We start from the raw sequence: 22,603 nt of genomic DNA on the forward strand, positions 1-22,603 counted from the left end.
GAGCTTCTCCCATGTGTCTTGCAAGCATGAGAATTGCCTCTCTCCTTGCAGTGGTTTGTGCTCTTCTGGGAAGTTTTCCTTCCTTTGGATCTGTATGAGGTATGCAGAGGCAATGTTTACATTTGTCTAACATAATATGGAAATAACAGTGGCTTCTAAAATATTTTCCATGGAAAAATACAAATGTCAGCTCAACTGTATCTCCATTTAACATCTAGATTTTCCCTTTAGAAGAAAAAAAAGAATCAAAGTAGTGGCCAGAATGTCAAAATATGGAGCTCCTTTCTATATGCTATACACAAAAAATGTGTGTGTGTTTCCATGCATGTGCATGCACTTTAGTTTCTGTGCATCTTGTTGACAAGGTAAGTTTTTTAAAAGCAATTCTCTTAATTCTAGAGGTGTCCAAAGGATTTTTAAGTAGCCCAACCAAAGTACTTGAGAATAAATGTGTATGTATTTGATTTGGGATTTTATTCCTTTTGGCAGCAGTGGGCAAACTGCTCCTTTTGCATCCAATCCTTCAGAAAAATGTACATGGCAGCAGAGGTATATAACTGGTATGGCTGAGTCACAGTTCAATTACTACTTAGTTTCTTTAGTCTCAAAAATGAGATTTTCCTTTTAAGAATAAATTACTGTGCAGTAATTTTGCAGAATGTTTGCAGAAGGCAGAATTCATGAAGACAGCACAAGGAACTCCCATGGGCAAGCATAGTAACAGATTTGTTAAGTACTTTTTAATTGTATGCACTTTGGGCACTGGTATGTGACCTTATCTATGACAATGTTACTGCGTCAAAGAACAAGGACTGGAACAGAGTGTGCCTGAGTTTTTAAGAACTTCAAAGCCTGTGGGAGATTCAAACGGAAATAATTTCATCTTAATACAGCTGATCATTCCTGCTCTGGTAGGAGGAAAGGAGCAGTCAGACCAAGCTTTGAACTTTTTGGACTTTTTTCCTTTGCTTGGAAGTATTTCAGACAGTCCTATTTTTCATTTGTTAGGCAGACTCTTTCAAATTTGGCTGGTTCTAAAGCTGCTCCCAAAAAGAATAGATCATTTCAGAACATGGGTCTCTACATTGTAAAAACCAATTCCCACCAGTTTTATCTAACTAATGGTCTGTATCCTTTAGGAGCTAAGCTCCTAACCCATTAACATTGGAATCTCTATTCCGCAACCTGGTTTAATGCAAAATGTTGCTGCTTGGTTTTGCAGATTCGAAATGTAGCAGCCAATCTCTGTGTGGACAGTAAACATGGAGCCACAGGGACTGAGCTGAGGCTAGACATCTGTGTGAAGGATGGCTCAGAACGGACATGGTCACATGAACAGGTATTTTAACAGCTGAGAGAGAAAAGCAGGGTGAAATTGTTGCTGCTGTTTTCCAGTTCCTGAATGATTCTCTAAGGGCTTATTTTCCTAAAGCAAAGCAGGGTGTAGAAATACCTCATGAATGATTACTGACCTTAATAGCTTTTATGAAGTGCTCTTTACCATGACCTGGGGAATTCCAACCACACCTGGGTTGTGTGTTCATCTTAATTTCCAAAGAGAATCACTGAGCCTGAAGAGCTGCTTGGTGTCCCATTCTTCCCCACTGTGTCATAAAAAGATGTTGATTTTGGTTACCTGGAAATATTTTAAATAGAGTACCTTGTAAAGCTCTAGTGGTTATCTGCATCTATACTTTCATTCCACTTTAAATGAGTGTAAGGCATAAGCAAGATAAAAGAATAAAAACTAGGGGGAAAAAAGGTTTCACAAAGACAAAAGATGATAAAGAGTCAAGAAAAGCTTTTATCTAGGTTCGTTGGGTAGAAAAATATTAACTTTCAGGAGCACTCTCCCTACCCAAGAAGAGGTCTGGTTTGTGCTCATTGTGGCTGTGAGTGCCATAGGAAAGGGATCATGAATCAGAGGCTGTCAGTCTGGTCAATGTGAGCAAAGGCAATCTGGATGTAAAGTACAACCTAACCATTTATTAGCAATTGTGGCGAACATTCTTTTCACACAGGAAAGTCTCAAATTAGAAAAGATTCCCAATGCTGAGGAAAAAAATTACCTGGCAGTCACACATGGCACTTTTGAAAAGCTTAAAAGCTTAAGAGAGAGGAGTTCTGAGAAGCATTTGAAGTGTTGAGGTCAAGAAATCATTCTTTGAGAATATCGAGCAATGCAGCAGGAGAGGTGCATGTGAATGAAATGCAGAAGCTGAAGGATGATCACAGTTTAGCTAAGTGCCAAGGTGGGGCAAAAGAGTCACTGAGAGAAGGCATCTTTCACATAGCTAGCAAAGATGCAGCAGAGTGGTGATGCTGAGAGTAGATAAATATAATCTTGTTTTCCTGAAAAGACATCCAGTAATTCAAACAACTAATTGAATGAAGTTGTGTGGTTTAGACCACACCACAAAAGTGCTTTGCAGCTTTAAAATCTGCAAACTGAAGTGTTCAAATCTTCCTCAAGAAGAGAAGAAGTCCTGAGACTGCCAAAGACAGGAGGAAGGAGGGAAGAAAACTGAATGAAAACGTGAGAGAATAAAAATATTAGCAGGGAAAACAGAGAAAATGAAAACTTAAAATATTCTTGAGAAAATAACTTCTTGTGAGGCAGGGGAAAGGATGCAAATGGAGCTGGATGGGAAGAAATCTGTGTTTCATTGTCTTCCAGTGCACTGCAACTGGATGTAAAGGTCTCAATCTATACTAATGCTGAAAGGTGACTTCATTAAAATAGGGTTAATGTAGCACAAAATTAGTTCAACCAAACAGCATCTCAGATGACATAACCAGAACTGGGAAGCCTGAAGCACATCTGTGCTCGATGTGCCCCAGGGCCAGCATGAACTATTCTGGCAGCTTGGTGTGGAACAGCATGTTCCTCCTCCCTGCAGGACAGCTTGGAGAGCACCGCCAGGGAACGTGTATTCCACCAGAGCGATGCAGTTGTATTGGGACGGGTCTGCAAAGACCCAACCAACCTATTCCGTCCAGTCTGCTGTTCGGTTCAGTGATTTCTTTTGGCTGATGTGAGGATGCGGGCGAGTGATGATGCAAATCGGCAGCGAGGCGGCAGAGGGCAGCTCCAGACAGGCGGCAACTCGGCTTAACCCACAGCGCCATCCATTTGCTTTTCTGTCGAGTCATTTGATGGGATTTTTTTGTGGTGTGCCTTTTGTTTTCTTTTGTGTTTTCTTTTTCTTTTCTCTTCTTCTCTTTTTCTTCTCCTCTTTTTCGTCTTCTTTTATTCTCTTCCTTCCCCTTCCCCTTTCCCTTCCCAATGGGTTGCTATTCCCACTAACTGGAACAGTTTCTGGTCATTTAACTGCCTGTTAATCAGAATTCTAGAAACAGCGTGAGAAATGCTAAAGAATCTTTAGCAGGTAATTAGGTAAATAAATAAATGTATAATTTATCTATAGATATAAATAAAACATATAAATATAACTTATAATTAAAAATGAATAAATTTAGCTTCACTTTCATATGATTTCTTGTCTTACCAGATAAAACCTGATATAATATCCATTACTCTCTATTTGGACAACTTTTATTTGCATCATTTTAGTTGTGGTAATAACCCACTGGCATCTGGATTAGTTTAGAAACAAAGAGAAACTCCTATAATAAGACACATTCATCTGCCTAACAGATTTCAAGGGCGAGTCTGTGCAAGATACAGCTTTTAAAGATGCCAGCTGAAAAAGACAGGAAAGAATTGCAGATCTGGCTGAAACTCAGAATTTCTGTCCCAGTAGAAATAGGATAGAATGTGCAAAATATTTCATTCAGAGGAGAACCTTCACTTCTGAAAACTCTGAAAATGTTTAATTTATGAAGGCAAAAAACACTTTTGTTGATGCAGGGCCTGGGAGGCTTTTTTTCAGAACCAAGATAACATCCTTTTTCCTTTTCTTCCCAAAATTTCCCTCAGCTGCCAGTGCAGGAACTGTGTACCCTATGTTAGTACCTGGGCAACAGCACCATGCTCTGTTGCTGCCCAGGAAGATGCAGGGCAAAAACTGAACTTCCAGCCTTGCAAGCAAAGTCTGTCACTATGTTGGTGACAGTCAATACAAGTGACAACATTTCCACAAAAGTATTTTGATAGAAATTTCTCAACAAACTCTCTTTGATCCCAAATGCTGCTCGGTCAGGAATGTTATCTGTAGTGCATGTAAGACCACAGTCTAAGGAGGCATCTCAGATAGCTGAGGAGAAAGGATCATAGAATCAGTCAGGGTTGGAAGGGACCACAAGGATCATCTAGTTCCAATCCCCCTGCCATGGGCAGGGACACTCTACCCTAGAGCAGGCTGGCCAAAGCCCCATCCAGCCTGGCCTTAAATGCCTCCCTGGGCAACCCTTTCCAGGCTCTCACCACTCTCATAATGAAGAATTTCCTCCTCGCATCCAGTCTGAGGCTACCCCTCTCCAGCTTTGCTCCATTCCCCCTAGTCCTGTCACTCCCTGATATCCTAAGAAGTCCCTCCCCAGGTTTTTTTCTAGGCCCCTTTCTGATACTGAAAGGCCACAAGAAGGTCACATCAGAGCCTCCTCTTCTCCAGACTGAACAGCCCCAACTCTTTCAGTCTGTCCTCATAGCAGAGGTGCTCCAGCCCTCTGATCATCCCAATGGCCCTGCTCTGGACATGCTCCAGATCCAGTGTCATCTTCCACTTCCATCACAGTAAACTGTGAAGATTTTCTATATTAAATATTTTGGGAAGCACTGATGAACACCTGACCAACCCTCACAGAAATCCTCTTTGTTGCTTAGATCTTCTTGAGTTTGTGGCCCACATGATTTCTGTGTATGCCAGCACAAACTAGCAGTATGAATGAAAATATCACACATTTCATTATCATATTTCAAAACGTGTGGATTGACACTGAACTGGTCTGTTAACCTGTAGTATAAATTGACAGAGGGCACAGTGGCAAAGGGTAGTAGCTCTATGTGACCAGTGCAGCAGGTGTCAGTGCTGTCACCGCTGCTAGAGATACGATTCTTTATGCCACTTGATTCACATCACATTACCAGGGCTGGGAGACACAGCAATTTAGCAGCCCCAAGGAGAGAAATGAGACCTCCCAACCCATGCCTGTGCAAGCCCCAGCAGGCAACAGCAGACAAAAGGCTTGTGTGGCACTTGCAGTCTTTTTGGTGAACAGGAAGAGAATGGGAAGTGAGGATGTCTGTCTCTGTGATTTCTGGAAACTTCCCCAAAGTTAAAACACAGAGGGGAAGAAAAGGGACAGGAGGATTGCACAGCATGGAGTTCTTCCATCTTTGTCTTTCCAGAACTAATTCCCAGCTTCAGAGGAGCTGAAGGCTCCACTGGATTGATAACCAGCAGTAAAGGAAAATGACAGGCATACCTCTCTTAGGTCCCCCAGCCTGACCAGGGAGTAGGCTGACAAGCAGTTCTTCTCTTCTTAGAGGTATAGGTCAAGTCAGAGCCCAGCTCTGAAATGTGGCATCTCATCTTTGTGCAGAGCACATGTTGTCTGCTCAAGTCTATAACACTGTAGTCAAAGCACAACCCAGCTGATGGACCCCAGCCAGGCAGAGACTAATTGAGCAACATTGTCAGGCTGGAAAGCATTCATGGTATCAAAAGGGCCTTTGTCCTATGGATGATCCCAAGCCAATGGCTGTATCAGGCAATCATTCTTCAGGCCCCGTGCCAATTACAGATGAACCTGGAAAGATGTGTTCCCTCAGTTACTGAATGACAGAGCTCAGCTGCACGAAAAGTTAAAACATGAGAACTGAGAAGTTGCTTGGTTGCAAATGCAGATAATAGGATTGTGGGGTTTGGGGCTGTGTTGTACGAGAGAAGGCAGAGTAGGAGAATAAACATCCACTGGGCCAGGACAGAGGGTTTCATGTGTAGCAGGGAGCAGCAGCCCTGCAGGTGAGGAATGACCCTGCTGTTTGCTAATATGTCTGGAAGTTTAGGTGCAGCCTTGTTTCAAATTGAAAGTAGGCAGGACTGAGTGAAGCAGAGAAAAGGGGTTTTCTTAATAGTAGTTATTAATATTAATTAAGACCTATCATAGACAAGATCTTAATATTAATTTGGTATATAGAAAAGTATAACCAATTTTCTGGTCAATTTTTTCCACTCCTTTTCCTCCTCCTCCCTCTTCCTCTTTTCTCTTTTGGTCCTAAAACTGAGTTGCTGCCTCTAATGAATTTGTAATAGTATCAACAAGGAAAAGACATGTTTGTTCATTTAAAAATTAAACTGTTTTACAAAACAGGAGGCAAGGATGAAAAAGAATCTGTGCTAATCTAAACACTGAGATCTAGTATTACAGACTGTGGTTTTCAATGGAAGGGAATAAAAACCGATCTGTTACCAGGTCTTGATGGTCTTCAGAAACCATGTAGGAGTGGAAAGGGCAAAGGGATAGCCTGTATCAGTATGATCTGATTTAAAAGCTAGCTTGAGCTTTTTCAGGTGTACTGATGCATTCAGTGGGGTAGTAGTCCTCTGGCCAAGGTCCAGAGAGCAGCAGGAATTGGCCCCTCAGTTCACCAGTCATGCACAGAATGAGAAATTTGGAGAGCCATCCACTGGGAAAGATGAGCAAGAGGAGCTTTCTGTTGTAGCAATGATGAGCAAGAATACTGCAGAACCACTGTTCCACACCACTTCTCTAGGTAGTTGTTATTCATCGCATTGAACTCTAGGTTTATTACTTGGCTGTAGAAAAGTAAAAGGTAAGAGAAAGACAATGGCTTTTACTGCTTTTCCCTTAAAGGAAAAGTAACTCAGGCTTTTCCTTTTCTAAAGAAACATCAGCATGGCTTTTTACTGTACCGGATCTGTCTTCAATTGTGAAATGATGTTACCTTTGTAGGGAGTCCATGATGCTGATTCCGAGAAGCAACAATAAAAGTGGAAAAAGACTTAGCCTTTTGGAAAGCAGAAACTGCTGTGAAAATGAATATAAAGCTGTCCACTGCATTTCACTGCAGATAAATACAAAGTGCTGTCTGGGAGAAAGAAGAAATAAACAGGGCACAGGGGCGGGTTAAGAAAATGCTGTCTAGAAAACCTATTATACTGAGGTGAACAGGGAGCAACAGCAGCTAACAGACAGAACAAGGGCTTACAATAAGACACATAAGGGAAAAAGCAGATTTTCAGATATATGCTTGTATTTTGTGTCTGCAGGGCAAAGGAAATGATAGTATCTCTCAAATGTGGAATGATGGTAGAGCATTGAAGATGAAGCTTCCTAAAAGATACACCTTTTAGGAATACTATGGGAAGCAGATAGCTATCGCAATGGAAGTGTTAAAACCTGGAAACCACAACGGAAGTGTTCAGGGTCAGACCCACAAGTCACTGTGCATGGGTTTGTAAATACTGGTTCTAGCAGGGAATGTACACCCTGCAGGGAACAGGGTGCTAGATAAGGACCCAAATGACCCGGAGATGAGCTGTGGTGCTGAAGGCAGACTGAGCACAGACATGCTTCTCTGGATAAAGAGCTACATGCAGTTCTCCATGAAACAGCACAGCTAAAGAGCCTCCACTAGCAAAGTTTGCTCATTTAAAGAGAGTGTCACTTCCTCAGTGTTAACTTTCTGTTTATACTGTGGACAATCAAAAGTCCTGCACAAAGTCAAATAGCACTGAAACTAGTGAAAGAAAGAAATTGCTAAAACCTCACAACTCTCAGCAGAGCTTCTAGTTAGTAATTTACAACCTGCAACCCGTTTTTGCAAGGATTGGGCCTTGAGAAAGGAAAATGCACTCTGCATCTTTAAATTTGGTGCTGTCAGACCTATCACAGAACCCATCACCTTCATCTGCTGATTGAAAGACTGCAGTGTCACAGCATCATTTCAAACAGATGGTGTCCAGTTGAGGACTCCTCTATTAACTGTGAGGTTCTACAGTTCCTCTCCGACAAGAAGAATAAGAGCTTTAACAAGCTAGCTGTAGTTCACGCGTTTTGCAGTAAAAAGATTAGGATCATTTAATGTGTGTTGTTTTTGAGAGGAAAGTGAGAGGATATGGTAACAGCGTTCCACACAAACAGAACTAAACTGTTCATTAGACATGGGAAAGGTTCCATGACAGGAGAATATCTCTAGACAGCTTTGGAGTCCTAGGTAGCTGTAGTCCTAATGCATACAAGTACTGCTTTAACTGAGGTAACTAAAGGCTTTAATGCAGCATACCCTCTCCTTTCCACAGCACTGCATCACCAGAGATGTTTTTTTATTCTCTTCCACAGTGTTTCTGACTTCTTGGGGCATATTCTGCATTGCCACTGAAGCACTTTAACACAATTGGCATCACTGAATGTTACACAGACAGGATCTTGTTTAACCATCAACTGGGATGTGTCAAGTAGGGAAACATGAATCAAGCATTGTGTATGGGTTTAGACATTGTTTGCTAATAATAGGTCATTCTGTTGCCCAATTCATTTTCTAGCTCTTCACCTTCGGTTGGAGAGAAGACATCCGCCCTGGAGAGCCACTTCACACCAGGAAGTTCTGCTTCGATGCCATTTCACACAGCAGCCCTGTCACACTGTATGACTGTCATGGAATGAAGGGAAACCAGCACTGGAGCTATAGGAAGGTTGGAGTCACTGTGGGGCATCTCAGAGGTTCAGGCTGTCTTCAGCCTATGTTCAGTTCAGTACAGGCTTGTGTTTTCCTGTCAGACTTCTGTTTTAAAATCCATCCCATCTTATTCCAATTTAATTTTGTGGTAATCTCTCTAGAGTATGTTTCTTTTGAGCACTCAGCTTTTCAGGTCAAATTTAAATGAACTTTAACCAGCACAGAGGGTATCTGTGCTGGATTTGTTCCCTGAAACGTGTTTTGACCATTCTGGCACTTATTAATGCCTGTGTCATTTTAACAGAGGCACTATGAGAAATAGTTTCATTCAATGTGACAGAAGCAAGAAATGCTTCTTAAAATTTAAATATTATTTTACTGCATTTTAAAGATTACAAGTGGCAGAAACAGCTCATTAAGAAAAAAGAAATACCCACACCCAATGCAGCATTAAAAGCACTGCTGTAAGCCCAAAAGCAGGAGTTTATACACTAAAGATAAGCAGCTTAGACACTACTCTGATCTGCTGAGGTTTTGCCCCTTTTTATAAATAACTGGAAACAAGAGGTCAAAGTAGGAACTGTCAGAGTCTAATTTAGGATAAAACATCCTACCAAGGCTGTTAGGTTTTTTTAAATGGTTAATCAGCAAGTTGCCTTGATGAAAGATAATCACCACTAGACCCTGTATTCCATACAGGATGAGGACATACATTTCTCTTAAGTGCTGAAGATTCCTCTTGCATATCCTTCTCTTTACCCACCATGACTTGCCTCCCATCTTCCCTAATCTGAGGCCAAAGTACCAGGAGCTGATCTTTGCTGAATAAACCTCAATATTGCTTTCTAGTTTGAAATTAAATATAGTAGAAAACTAATTCAGAATCATTAAAAATAAACTTCCCCCCACCATTTTTCTGAATGCCTACTTAGCCTATGCTTTTTCCCCTCTTTATGTTGCAATTGGAGGATCCACCACAAGATTTTTCCAGAAGTATTTAGAAGATATAAATTTTCATGACTGTATTGCTGTGTGTCTGGCTTTGTAATAGCATAATAATACTGTCTTCCTTCAAAATACTTCTAGTTAATTTTTTTGCCTACCCAAGTTGTGAGAAAAAAGCTTCCATACCCATTGAGTTGGCCTCTCTTCTAGGCCACACGGGAGAGAGAGAGACACGGACTTAGACCAATTTGATGCGTCATGGTCAATGCATTCATTGAAGCTAAGCATGATACCTGTAGAGTGGAGTTCAGTAGAGGGGCGTCTGCTTTTGATAGGCTTACATAGGCAGGAATGGGCTGTCCACATGCACAGAGGCACACCTGACCAACTACCCCCTTTAATCCCTCTTTGCAACAACTTAGCCACAACATTGCTTGTTCCCAGGGCTGACCAGCCAGCCCTCATCACACAGCTCAGCTAAGATAGCAGCCTCTCTGCCAGCCTCCCAAGGCCACTTTACTGCAGCTGTGCCTCCTTACCAGAATGATCCAAGTCCATTCAGTTAGCCTGTTCTTTTCACTTCAGTTCTGCTCAAACTGTGACACATACTTTTAGCACTTGGTCAGTGTTCAATGTAGCCATTTCATAGGACAAAATGCAGGAATGGAGGTGCCCTCTAAAAGGCTTACCACCTTTGATGAGGACACAATACAGCAGATACAAAAAAAAATTACATCTAAAAAAATACATGCAGTGTGAGTTCCAGTAAATTCACTGCACAGCTTTGTTTTTAATTTCCAGAAGGATGAGAGGACTCATAAAAGTTCTCAATGCAAGGCAGGCACTTCCATTTCAGCAAGAAACACCATAAAATTTTCTTAAGATGAAAGTACTGACATAACTTTTAATACCAACCTAAGAGCAAACTGATCAGTTTGCATAAACCTTCACATTAAGAAACAGCATTGAAATAATAGTTACGTATATATAGTTTTCTTTAGGGTTAGTTTTAGTTTGGCTACAGACTAAATGAATAAGTAGTTAATTAATCATAGGATCACAGGATGTTGAAAGGGACCCAAAGAGATCATCGCGTCCAACCCCCCTGCCAGAGCAGGGCAATATTATCTAACACAGATCACAGAGGAGCACATCCAGACAGGCCTGTGTTTCACAGTCTGTTTCCTCAGATACAGGGCAGATTTACAGTAGAGATTTTTGGTGCTACAGCACTGAAATATTAATGAGATAATTCTTAACCTAGTTTCTAAAGCATTTTGGCAACAGGATTTATATGTTCTCTCCCCCGCCAAAGAAAAAAAAAAAGCCTAACCTGTATCCAAGAAAATGGTGTCATAGGAGTTTAACTGCATCTATAGTAGAGGCCTTTACCTAGAGGATGGTGTGCTACTAAAAGTGTACCCAGAATGATAGCAGTCTGGTTAAGCAAGAAGTGCCTCGTTTTAAAAAAGAGAGATCGGGTCAGCAACTCTGTTCTGTTCTCTGGGCCACTTACAGATGCTGTAGCTTCCTAATGGTCACAGATCCATCCTACCAATAATCCTTCCCATTTTTAGGAAAAATGACCCTGTTGTCAGTATCTTTCAAGATACTTAATATGAAGCATTTCTTACAACACTGTCATACTGTTCCTATAAAACTAGAAGAGAAGAGATTTTAATTCTTCTGAGTTTCTTCTCATGATCATTTGCATCCTCAAGCCACTGGTAAGATGTTAGGGCTGTGAAGTGATTACAAAGTGCTGCAAATAAATTTTGGAGCCAGGCAGTTACAATATTCTGTATTCTTCTAGCATAAAAACCCTAAGAACCTGTATATGTCTATTTGCAAGTAAAAACACCTTAAATATTTTAGTGGCAAGAAAAATACATTAATATTTACTTTGGGTAAGGAGTGCTTATCCTGCATTTTGTTTCTCATTTCATGCAGTTTCAGAGTGTGCAAACTGAATTCTTCTCAGATGAGTGATACCAAAACTACCATTAATAAACATAGTCAAAAAACTTTTCTTATTCCTACTGTAATTAAACTGCATCTGAGCACTGAGCATTTGAAACTCAAGTAAGCCTCTGATATTAAGTTGTTTTTAATGAGGTTCCCATCGATGATGCAAGCAGCATGAGAATTTAGATAAATGTAAATAACCTGAAATGATAAAGATTTGAGAGAATAGTGTCATCCCAAGCTAAATCCATCTCCTTGACTCTGTTTGAGATTCCTAAATATGGCAGAGCCAAAATCAACAGCTGCCTACAAATTTCCACTCCACCCAGTGAAGGGATACACCCCTGGTTTTCAGTGTAGCGTTATTCTGGGTTGACAAGTAATACCCTGGTTCTGATAAAGTATGATTCAGTTTATGTGCCCTAGTCCCATTAGTGCTATTTGTAGAGTGCAAGCATCCAAGAGAGGGCTGGTTTAGTAGGTCTTTAAAAAGAAACCATTGTGCAAAATCAGTTTCATTAGACAAAATTCTACCCTGAACCTGGCGATTATGATAGACACTAGACTGACAACGTCAAAAACTGTGCCCAGAACAGCCAAGGTTCTCCTGACAGCTTCAAGGACAATCTGTGAAAGTAAGTTCACTCTTCATGCAGTGCATAGATTGATTCCTCAGACAACTGAAGAGATGTCATTGTGATAGTGGCTTTTATCACATGGACATCCGTCCTGCTGAAACTGTGCTGGGCCTACCAACTAATTTCAGATAAACTACTGCAGCCACCAGCTGATAATGACTTCCAGTTGCTATTGACCTTGGCTATAGTTACAGCAGTGACCTTGAAGAAATGAAAGGCTCTGTGTCTCATTACCAAACCCCTGAACTGTTGGGGCCCATTATCTTATGGACAAGTTTCTCCTTCTGCAAATAATCTTCAGGCTTGCCTTCATGCAAAAGAAAAAAAAAATATCACTCTGCTGTTCTGATGTTAGAAGTGACTCCACAAAAGCTCTTGTGGGTTTTGATATTGGTGTGAAGAGGAATTTATGTATTTCTCTTCTTGGCAAGTTCTTTTCTGGTGTGCACACAATTGTTCCCCCTTGAAGTCCCTAGCCTGTTTCCATTGAAATCTGTAAGAGCAGCAGGCTTTGACCTTAGGTCAGTTCAAGCTTGAGATGATAAATTAATAAGCCTTTCTACATAGCAAAGTCAGCTAGACGTTTTCCAGAGTGGTAACTGTGTGAAAGACACTCTTCTCTCCTAATAAGCAGACTTTCTTAAAGAAAGCACCAACAATGCGTCACTCAAAAATTGCATCCCCTGGATATTTCTGTGAGAAGAAAGACTGCCAGCTCTCTTCAGAAAGACTGAAGTGTTTTTCATAGCATGCTTTTGGTACTGAAGCTGTTTCCTTTCTCCTTTTACCAGCTAACCTATTAAAGCTTCTAGTATTCCAGCTTTGGCTTCCTAATAACTTGGCTGACCCTCATGACCAGCTATAGTGCAAGAAAAACCAGATGTCACCTTCCTCAAAGGCTCCACAGTGGGCAGGGTCGTTCAATCAGTCTCTCACAGAAGGACAGGAGGATCTGGCAAGGTGCAGATAGCTGCCTTGGGAGCCAAGTTACACAAGGTGCTTGTGAGTTCTTTCAGACACACCTCCTAGTAAGGAGGTGAGAGCCCTTTGTAGGTGGTACAGTTAGGTGCTTCTTGGAAACTGAAATATCCTACCTACTCACCTTGTGGAGAAAACACAGCATAGTGGAAAGGTTTATATTCATTTGCTTTAGTCCTGTTGGCTTTGAAGGCATCCCTCTGAATTGCAGTCTTGTATGTGTGTGCTTACTCACTGTTTTGGTGGACGAAGCTGATGCTGGAGGTGAAAACCAGTGTTTCTGAAAAACAGATGTAAGAGCATTACCCTCAGCCAGCACACAAGCTGCTTTAGGCTTTGCTCTTTGTTGCACATGTTAATATAAAAAAAGGGCATGGTACTTTACCAGTGTTTCACAACCCCAGCAATGAATCTGTTTCATCTTTACTGAACTGAACAAACAAACAAACCTCTTTCTTTTTTCAAATGTGTTTTTGAATACCTACTATTTCTCATTGGTTTGCTGGGTTATTTTTCACTTAATTTTTTGATGTGGGGTACCTGTTGTTAAATAGAGGTTTCTGTATGTTGCTTAGTAGCCAAAGGAGTTTTGTGAGCTTTAAATCAATTTGACAAGTAGCTTTTCTCTTTTTTTTCCCCTCTCACAACCTTGGCAAGTAGGCACATCCTGGATTAGTGTTAAAATACTGGCAGGACATGTTTGGCAGGGAGGGGGAAATCCTGTATGTGGTTTACCAAGATTAATCTAAAGTTTATTTCAACAGATACAGTAAATGTTTTGCTCCTGGAAACCTTCAAGCCATCTAGTCACTCTCCTATCTTCTCTCTCAAACATTTGGCATGTAGACTAAGTATATTGAAACTACCTAGCCCAACTAGTTGCTTATCTGAGTAGTTTCTGCTTTACCAAAGATTTATAGTCAAGTTAGTTACAATCTGCTCCAGTTTTGTGAAGTAATTTTTAAAGCAACTTAATCAGTGCTTATGCTCCAAAAATCACCATAGGGAACCAAAACAGTGTTAGCATCTCCTTCTTATTAGGAAAGAGAATGTATCTTGGTGGCTCCTCTTATCAAGGCCATAGGCAAAGTCTGAATCTCATAGGATGATAAATAAGATCATCAGTCCTGTGTCCATCTCTCCATCACACTACTTCAGTGAATAATACATTTTTAACATCCTCATCAAGCTGAAGAATACCTATTTTCCAAACAGTTGCAGATCCTTCTACCAGAAGCATGATAGAAACTATCAAAAGCAAATAAAATAATATTTTTAAAAGAAATTTAAAAAACCCCAAACTTTTCAGGTTCAGACACTTAACTGGGTTCCAGGCAAGTGTATGATATGTAAAGCTTATTAAAAGATACTCTATTTCCTCATTATTTTATGTGGTTGTTAGTTGAAGACCAGAAGATGTCTCCTCGTTCTTTCATGACTCCCCAGTTCTATGAAGGATGATGATCCAAGAGAAAAAAAACCTACTCCGTTCTGTAGAGATTCCTAATAATAGCTGTGGTTATTTATTACACAAGGTTAGCACAGAGAGACCACAAAATCACCTCAGATAGGGCTTTGTTAATCCACTTACAAATAAAATGAGGACACTGTCAATGACTTGGCATTTGCTACTTAATTCTTTTTTTTTTCATTCCTGTAGGACAAAACTTTGTTCCATCCAGTAAGCAGCAGCTGCATAGATTGCAACCCAGCTGAGAAGAAGATTTTCATGAACAGATGTGATCCTTTATCTGAAACTCAACAGTGGATTTTTGAACATACTAATATGACTGTTTTAGAAAAAATTAACAGCAAGGCCAGTTCCTAGAAAGAAAAAAAAGATATGAACACATCTAATTTCATACAGACTGCAGACTACATATTCGCCAGCATCTGGGTCAGAGGAGTCAGGAATTCAATTTCCTAGATCCAAGAAATCTGTTCTGAGGATTAAAAAAATGCCACAGCAAGAGCCAGCAGGCTGTCCTTGTGGATGTACAGTATCTGAAGAACTTGGCCAAGAGCCTCACCGGATGCTGCTTCAGAGCTTCAGGCTAAAAGTTCCCTTGCTGGTCAAGGGAGAAACTTTGTTTTAAAACTGTTTAAAGTACTCCAAGCTAATAAAGTAAAACAAAACTCTAGAGTTTCTCAGGTCAAATCCTGCTGTAGTGAGTAGCTCAGAACAGACACTAGTTTGGGATGGGTGTATGGTGTGCATGATGGCTACGGGAATTGGAAGAAATCCCAGGTTTTAGAACTAAACATGCTGAGAGAAGAATAATGATGTCCTAGCACCCCCTAGACAAAATATGTGTTTTGTTGACATTCTCTTAATAAAAGGTTGGGTTAAGCAGGTTTAACCCTTACAACTGCTGCAATTAATTTTACTTACCTACCTTCTACATTCCATTCATTACCAAAATAGAAATGGCAGAAATCTTAGGATTTAGGATTGCACTGTAGTGAAGCGTAACATAAACTGTAAAGTTTTGCCCTCACACTTCCTCCCTTCAGGAAAAAAAAAAAGCCAACAAAGTAAAGCAGTTGAAGTTTTATACATGGTATTTTTAGAAATTGTGATTCAAATTCCATTGTCATACAAGGTGAGATTATTTTTAGTGGCAAATACAACAGTAGCAGCTGCAGGATAATGGAAGGTTTGTGGATTAGCTGTCTCTTCTAAAGGTAGAATCCTACCAAAGTATAAATTTAATTGAAAATAGACTTGGGGGGGGGGGGAATAAATCAGGAAAGTGGGAAATAATTAGATACTGCATGCTCAGCTAGGTTAGTCAAATTAACATTGGTACACTACCATCACATAAAGGCATGTTCACTCCCTGCAGTGCAGTCTAAAAGATCGTGCAAAGCTCTTGCAGTGCTCTTGATGGATAGGAGCAGGGAGAATAACTGACATCAAACTAGTTGGGTGCTTTCAGAGTGTTTGAAATCCACAGTGGATTTCACAGGAACTTTCCAGAACTAGCAAGTAAATGGTATTGTAGGTCTCATGACAGACGGAACAAGTGCGAACACGCTAAAACCTACAGTATTTTGGTACTTTTGGCATAGGAATAATTCAGGGTTAGGCAGGCTTCTGTGACACTGATACAACCCATAATTTCCTCAACCCATTACGCTGTTGGCATGAGAGACCTCTAAAACTTGTTTTAGGGGACCTATGGTTCTCTTCGTCAGAAACCAGTTAACACAGATGTATGGAACATAACTGATAGGCTTGGGATTTTCAAGGTAAGAGCAAGTATAAATTTGTATCAAGTAAGTACAAGGCATGCTTTTACTTGCAAAGATGAATTTACAGATTAAAGCACCATAAATGCAGATGATCACATTCTCTAAGAGGTGGTTGTAACAGTGCTTTCAGATTCCAAAAATATCATATGTAATTAAGTTGCTTATTCTGATTGCTGGAGAAGAGGCTGACTAACCGAAATACTGATGTGCAATCTGCCCTGTTTTGAGCGTAGAATGACTGTGTTGTATGTATTGCTCCTTAATCTGTGTTTATGCACAAAGAGCAATGATTGCACCCAGAGGATGGTTCTAGTACTGATAATTGTGCTATTTTATGGAGGCACCTTGTAGTTGTAGATTAAGACCTCAAATTGTAGGTCATAGGAACTTTGGGGGGGGGGGGGGGGGAAATGAGATCCTTTAGTGTTCAGGATGCATGCACTTGGAAAATTGTGAAATGCATCCATATATTGAGCAATTGCTGCAAGTTAGTGAAGAGATCTTTCAAATAATATGGAAGAAATGTGCCTGTAGACTTCATATTTTATTATTTTAAAAAATAAGCTTGTTTAGGTATTGTTTAAATATAGTTTGAGGATGTGGTGCACTCAGGATTGTAAGCATCAGACCACTATATAAGAATACTTGAGATTTGTTTAGCTCTCAGAACCAGACTAACCACTGCAGACTTCCCAGGTGCAGCGCTTGCACCATCATTTCTTTGCAGCCTGAACATGAGGAAAAAGGATTCAGAAAAAGAAAATGGCTGCATAAAATGTAAATGCAGCCCTCAAGCTGCTGATTGCAACTGGCCCCAAACTGTCAAAGTCTTGGAAGCAACACCGTGTGCCCAAAATAGAAAGGCAAAGGCAGATTGCTAAACCAGCTAAGCAGTTTATGTTATGCACAGATTGATAGAGTTATATCATTCAGTGTCTGACTGCATGTCAATGGCCCAATTTTTGAAGTGTCTAGTGGGAACTAGGGCTGCTGGCGGTGCAAAGAACTTCTCTGCTTTTTTTACAACCTTCACTAACACTGCACAGCAGCTTGCACTGCCAAAGGAAACCTTCCCCTTACCCATAGCTGGACACTAGTTCTAAGTCCTAGCAGTCCTCACCATAAAGCAATCCACATAACTAATATTAGGATGTTCTGGACAGAACAATAATATCTGTGTAGTTTTATAAACAGAATGTTAGGGGGGGAAAAATTGGAGCTTCTTGTGAGTCAACAGTGAGCAACTGCTGATCAGTCTGGATCAACAGTTAAAGGTTAAATGAAGGTCCATGTCTTGAATAAAGTTTAATAAGAACATGCCAAAGTGCAACATGGAAGCATGTACATGCACACACGTGTGTGTATATACATATATATATGTAATCTGTGACCAGTGGAAAGAGGTAGATGACAAGGAAAGGTTTGTATTCATTTAATGGGCTGATCTTTCAGATATTTAGTATAACTAGAACATCACAGAAAGAACTGATAGAACACATTAGACCAATAGTGAAAACAGTCATCTCACTGTTTTCAGTTTAAGAAAATTACTTGTTTTCAAAAACTGAAACAAAAACAGTTGGCATGCAGCTTCATGACAGACAGTTATAATCCTCTTACTATGGGTAGAAGGTGACCCTAGGGACAGAGTGCTTCAGAGCTGTGCTCCTGTAGCTTCTGGGAGAATGGATTCACAAAATGGTTATGCCTTCCTAAGCACAGGACTCTTTCATCATAATGTTCTATTAATAATAAATGATCAATCCTACTTCTTGGGGTGTTCTCCAAAGCTTTACACTGTTAACAGTATTTCATGACCAATTTAACATTTAGAATTTGCTTTAAGTCTTCCTACAGTTGTATCTTTTCCACTCAACAAACATCTGAATAACTTGGAATCATGGAATCATAGAATGGTCTGGGTTGATAGGGACCTCTGAGGGTCATCTAGTCCAACCCCCCCCTGCAGTAAGCAGGGGTATCCTCAACTAAATCAGGTTGCCCAGAGCCCTGTCGAGCCTCACTTGGAATATCTCCAGGGCCCCAACCACCCCCCAAGACAAACCTGTTCCATCGTTCCACTACCCTGTTCCTAACATCCAATCTGCATCTGCTTTTCTCTAGTTTGAACCCATTGTGCCTCATCCTATCACTACAGGGCTTTGTGAAACAGTCTCTCTGCATCCTTCAGGTGCTGTAAGACTGTCTCTTGATGGGATGGACAGATATCTTCCTTTCGTATGTCACTAGGAGCATTTAGCTTTACTATGCATGTCTTCAAAGGACTATGAAGTTTCTTAATATATTTAAGTAGCAGATAGTCGTGAATATATTTTGAATCTAGTGTGCAGTTGCAATAGCTGATGTGGCCTCATCATTTCAGTGGAGTTAAAGTAATCTGGCCAAACTGATGACTTGCTTCCTTTTTTTCAGCTAATTATCTTATGGCCTGAAGAGAAGATCTTTATATTTTAAGAGTTCATCAGTACTTACCCTAAACTTTTGCCATTTAAGATTATCTGATTCTTTTTTTTGTGGCCAGCAAACAACTACTACAGGAAAAGCTGGAATGAACAACAACTGCAAATAAAACTCTAAAATCATATGTGTTCCCATGCATATATTCCAGAAACTAAACAGAAGCCTTGGGAGAGAGGGCTTAAAGGAGAGGAGGAGCTGAGAAACAAAGCATTTAATGTGTTGGAGAGCAGTCTTGTCCAAGAGGTGTGACAAGACATCACTTTTCACTGGGCACTGTCCTATTTCAGGAAAATGAAATTGCTTTGGAACATATCTTTCTGCAACAGTATGGATGTTATAATGATACAATGGGTGTTATCAGCTTGCAAATAAGCGGGCTGTAGCTGCTAAATTAGATCTTCATGATAAAAGACAGACTGAGCTTGAAAGGAAGCTGATAAGCGCTTAGCAGCCTTTGATTACTGGCAATTTACCAGGTATCAGTTATCTCCATGATCTCAGCGAAATCGGATGCCAGAGATCATAGAAGAAATATATATAAATAGCTTAACCAAATCGATTTGATGGCTGCACCACTGTAATAGTGGATGTCACCTTTAGCTTTGGGGTTTTTTTTAAAGGCATCATAATCAGAATTCATTTGCATTTTACTGCTAGCTTCTGCTGGAGACTGGATGAGTAGAACCCTTTTAACATACTTAGAGAAATTAAGGATGGAGCATTCAAGGAAGGCAGTATCAAGGGGCTTTAAATGTGGCTGCCACCAGGGGTGTATCCATCAGCTGTTTCAAGAAAGAATCAATCTTTAATGCTGTTAGCGTAGTGTTTTTCCAGAGAACATAAGATATGTATTTAAAAATATATATATTTGGGGGTTTTAATCCATCAAGGCTGTTAGGGAAACCATTTCAAAACCCTTGAAAACAAAAAGGCTGATCAAAATTAGCTTTTTTAAAAAAACATGTATCTGATATTGGTATTATAAAATTTATTGTTTGTTTAACCCCCTTCCCAATCTGTTCACTATGTCCTCCTAGAAAAAGTACGAGGGTCCAGGAGTGCTCTTAACATTTTAAGGATTTTGCCTTATCTGAAAGATAATTTTTTAAAGGTCCTTCAAAACTATTCAGTATAAGCCAAAAGGTAACAAAAATGAAACAAACACAAACCAAACAAAAACAGCTAAAAAACACCTGCCTATTGTGTCTAGTGAGCCAAGAGGTTTTGCTAAACTTCTTGTTCTAAAATAGCATCTATTGACTGCCTATTTTTAGATAAATAAATAATATGATTTAGTAATTTTTTTGTGCTTTCTATTTCTCAAAAAAAATGTTTAGTGAATCTGTACAGTTATTTACATGTGTTAAAGACATGGAATACAAACATTTTCCCTGAGGTCTGCTCTTACCTTGTTATAATTCTGAATGCACTGGACAGAAAATCCAAACAGAGGGGAGAAAATACTTCTAAAAACTATCTAAGAAACTTGTGTTAAAAAAAAAAAGGAAAAAATAAAAGAAAAAAAAGAAAAAAGAGAGAATGAGAAAATTTAGCTGGAGATGGTCAGAAAAAGGCATCACAGTTCCAAGTTTCAGCAGCTTTCAGAAAGTACCTTTACTCCTTGTAGTGGCTGTCTATTTTTTCAGTGTATCTTTAATATCAGTGGTGCTACTCCTGACTTCTCAAAATTATGTGCTATCATTTGGCACAGTAGATGGGCAGACTCACCATGCTGAGAGAAAGAAAAATCACTTTCTAGGAACAGATCCTGGAAAAAATGCTTTCAAACATTGCAGTCTGGTATACCTGGAGTCCTAGCTGTTTATGCAGTTGGTTTTTTCACAGGACCTGGTAGTGCAGTAAACACTTCAGTGGTCCTTATGAAGACAATGTAGACAACAGGGAACGATGAAGTGGTCCTTACGAAAACAATGTAGACAACAGGGAACGATGAGGATGTGTGTCCAAACAATAAGAATTTGTTGTTACCTAAAGATGTCATGTCCACAGCACTGCCAAGCCAGGTTAATTATAAACAAAGAAAAGTTTGATTCTTTTGTGTGGCCACTGTGGTAGATGCCCAGCTTCAGAGAATATACAAATGAGACTAGGCCACCAGGAGAGCTGGTGTCCAGCAGAAGATGCAGAAAATGTCACAGTGATCCACGTTAGAGAAGCACACCAACAGGGCGCTGAGATGGCTATCAACAGGCAGTAGAACGGATGTGAAGAGAGCTGCTATTAGACAACTCTGGTAAGTCATACTGTCAAAAAGATACTAAGACATAGGAAAAGAAAACTCAGTCCTCATTAACCTTAGCCCTCATTAACTTTGGCAGCACCCCTAATGGTCGTCAAAGCTTTAGCTGATTTAGTTAAGTTAATCCTTCACCTCTCCCAATAAATTACTCAAATGGGAAGGAATCGCAGCCCAAGCAAATGTCTCTTGATCAGCTTGGAGCATCTCATTGGCACTGGGCACAGTTTAGTCAAAACCCCTAACTGGCAGTAGAACTGAAAGATTATGAAAGATCTGTAGGCATTTAGCATCCTTCTGTGAAAAAAGTTTCACTTGCCTAAAGGAATGATTGATGGTAATGATCCTAGATTAAGAAGATCAGGAGTCATGAGTTTGTGTGGAGGTGAAAGGCCAAATGGTGAGATTAGGATTTGGCAGTTTAATTGAGAAAGGAAGGAGGAAATAGATGGTTAAAGGAAATAAGCAGGAACTGGGTTTAATTCTACATTTGACAAAAGTATGACCTACAAAGGTCAGCCAATGATAACTGTAGAAGCCTCTTCACACCAGGGTATGTGTTTATTTCCATCACAAATATTCAAGAATTGATAGGCAATCAGTCCCAACCTCTCCTGAAAAAGATTTACGTTTAAAATAAAGATAACTGTATGATCAAAATTATTTTGATTGTGAAATATCTGAGTGCAACTAGAGTAAATCTTCACTGGACATGCCAAGTCAGTGGTGAGTTTTCCACCATGGGTATGTATGCGCATTCCCAAGGATACTTTGTGAATGGTGTGTAGAAGCAGAACATTATGCTCACTGTTTTACCTCAGATTAATATTTCTCAGGCTTTTTTGAAAGAGGAAAAGAGGTTACATAGATTTTCCATGAAATGTCAACCCAGAGTAGGACGAAGTAGCTCTGCCTACTCCCTACCTTCATCAAGACAATGCATGTTTCTTTACAGACATCACATACAGCTCTTAAAAAAATAATGGTGTGGCTCTGCCTTTGTGACTCCTTGCAGCATTCTCCTCTTTTTATCCATTTCAATTATTTTCTTTATTCTTCTTCCTGTTCAGTATTTCTTCTCCTCTGTCAGAATGTTGATCCTCTTCCTTCATTTCAGGTTTGTGCCAAGGGGTGTTTGTGTTGTTGCAGATCCCTTCCTCAAGATAGCAGTGACAAATGCTGCTTTGATCTTGACTTGGCAGAACCACAAGCCCTTCTGCCTCCATTATTCACTTGCTGCAGCTTGTGCTAGCAGAGGGGTGGGGAGGAGAAAGACACCTGAGGAGACGGGGGAAGTGCTGTCCTTATAGATCAGTTTCCCTACAGCTTTTGGCCACGGAAGTTACGGCTCCTAGCACAGACAAACGTCTTTGAGAGAGAAAAAAAAAAAAATCACACTCATGACCTACTTCCTCATCCGGCTTCAAAATTCAGTGCTACCCAGAGATGGGAATAGGTAAGAGCAGAAGCATTTTATTC

The 22,603-nt window shown here is 40.1% G+C and overlaps 1 protein-coding gene across 7 annotated transcripts in view; it reads left to right on the forward strand.

Annotated features, from left to right (window-relative positions):
- The window catches only part of GALNTL6 (polypeptide N-acetylgalactosaminyltransferase like 6), a 430,986-nt gene extending 415,495 nt beyond the window's left edge, over positions 1-15,491 (forward strand). For 4 of the 7 annotated variants that reach the window (XM_064148861.1, XM_064148862.1, XM_064148864.1 and 1 more), the window contains 3 exons: positions 1,223-1,339; positions 8,472-8,621; positions 14,792-15,491. In XM_064148861.1, coding sequence (XP_064004931.1) covers positions 1,223-1,339; positions 8,472-8,621; positions 14,792-14,959 — 435 coding nt within the window. In that variant the 3' untranslated portion in view covers positions 14,960-15,491. Of the gene's footprint in view, positions 1-1,222; positions 1,340-2,900; positions 3,436-8,471; positions 8,677-14,791 lie in introns of those variants that run through there. The other 3 variants (XM_064148863.1, XR_010303417.1, XM_064148866.1) reach the window with 3 other exon arrangements.
- The last annotated feature ends 7,112 nt before the right edge of the window (positions 15,492-22,603 follow it).

Source organism: Pogoniulus pusillus, chromosome 9, assembly GCF_015220805.1.
Source record: "Pogoniulus pusillus isolate bPogPus1 chromosome 9, bPogPus1.pri, whole genome shotgun sequence".
Taxonomy (NCBI): domain Eukaryota; kingdom Metazoa; phylum Chordata; class Aves; order Piciformes; family Lybiidae; genus Pogoniulus; species Pogoniulus pusillus.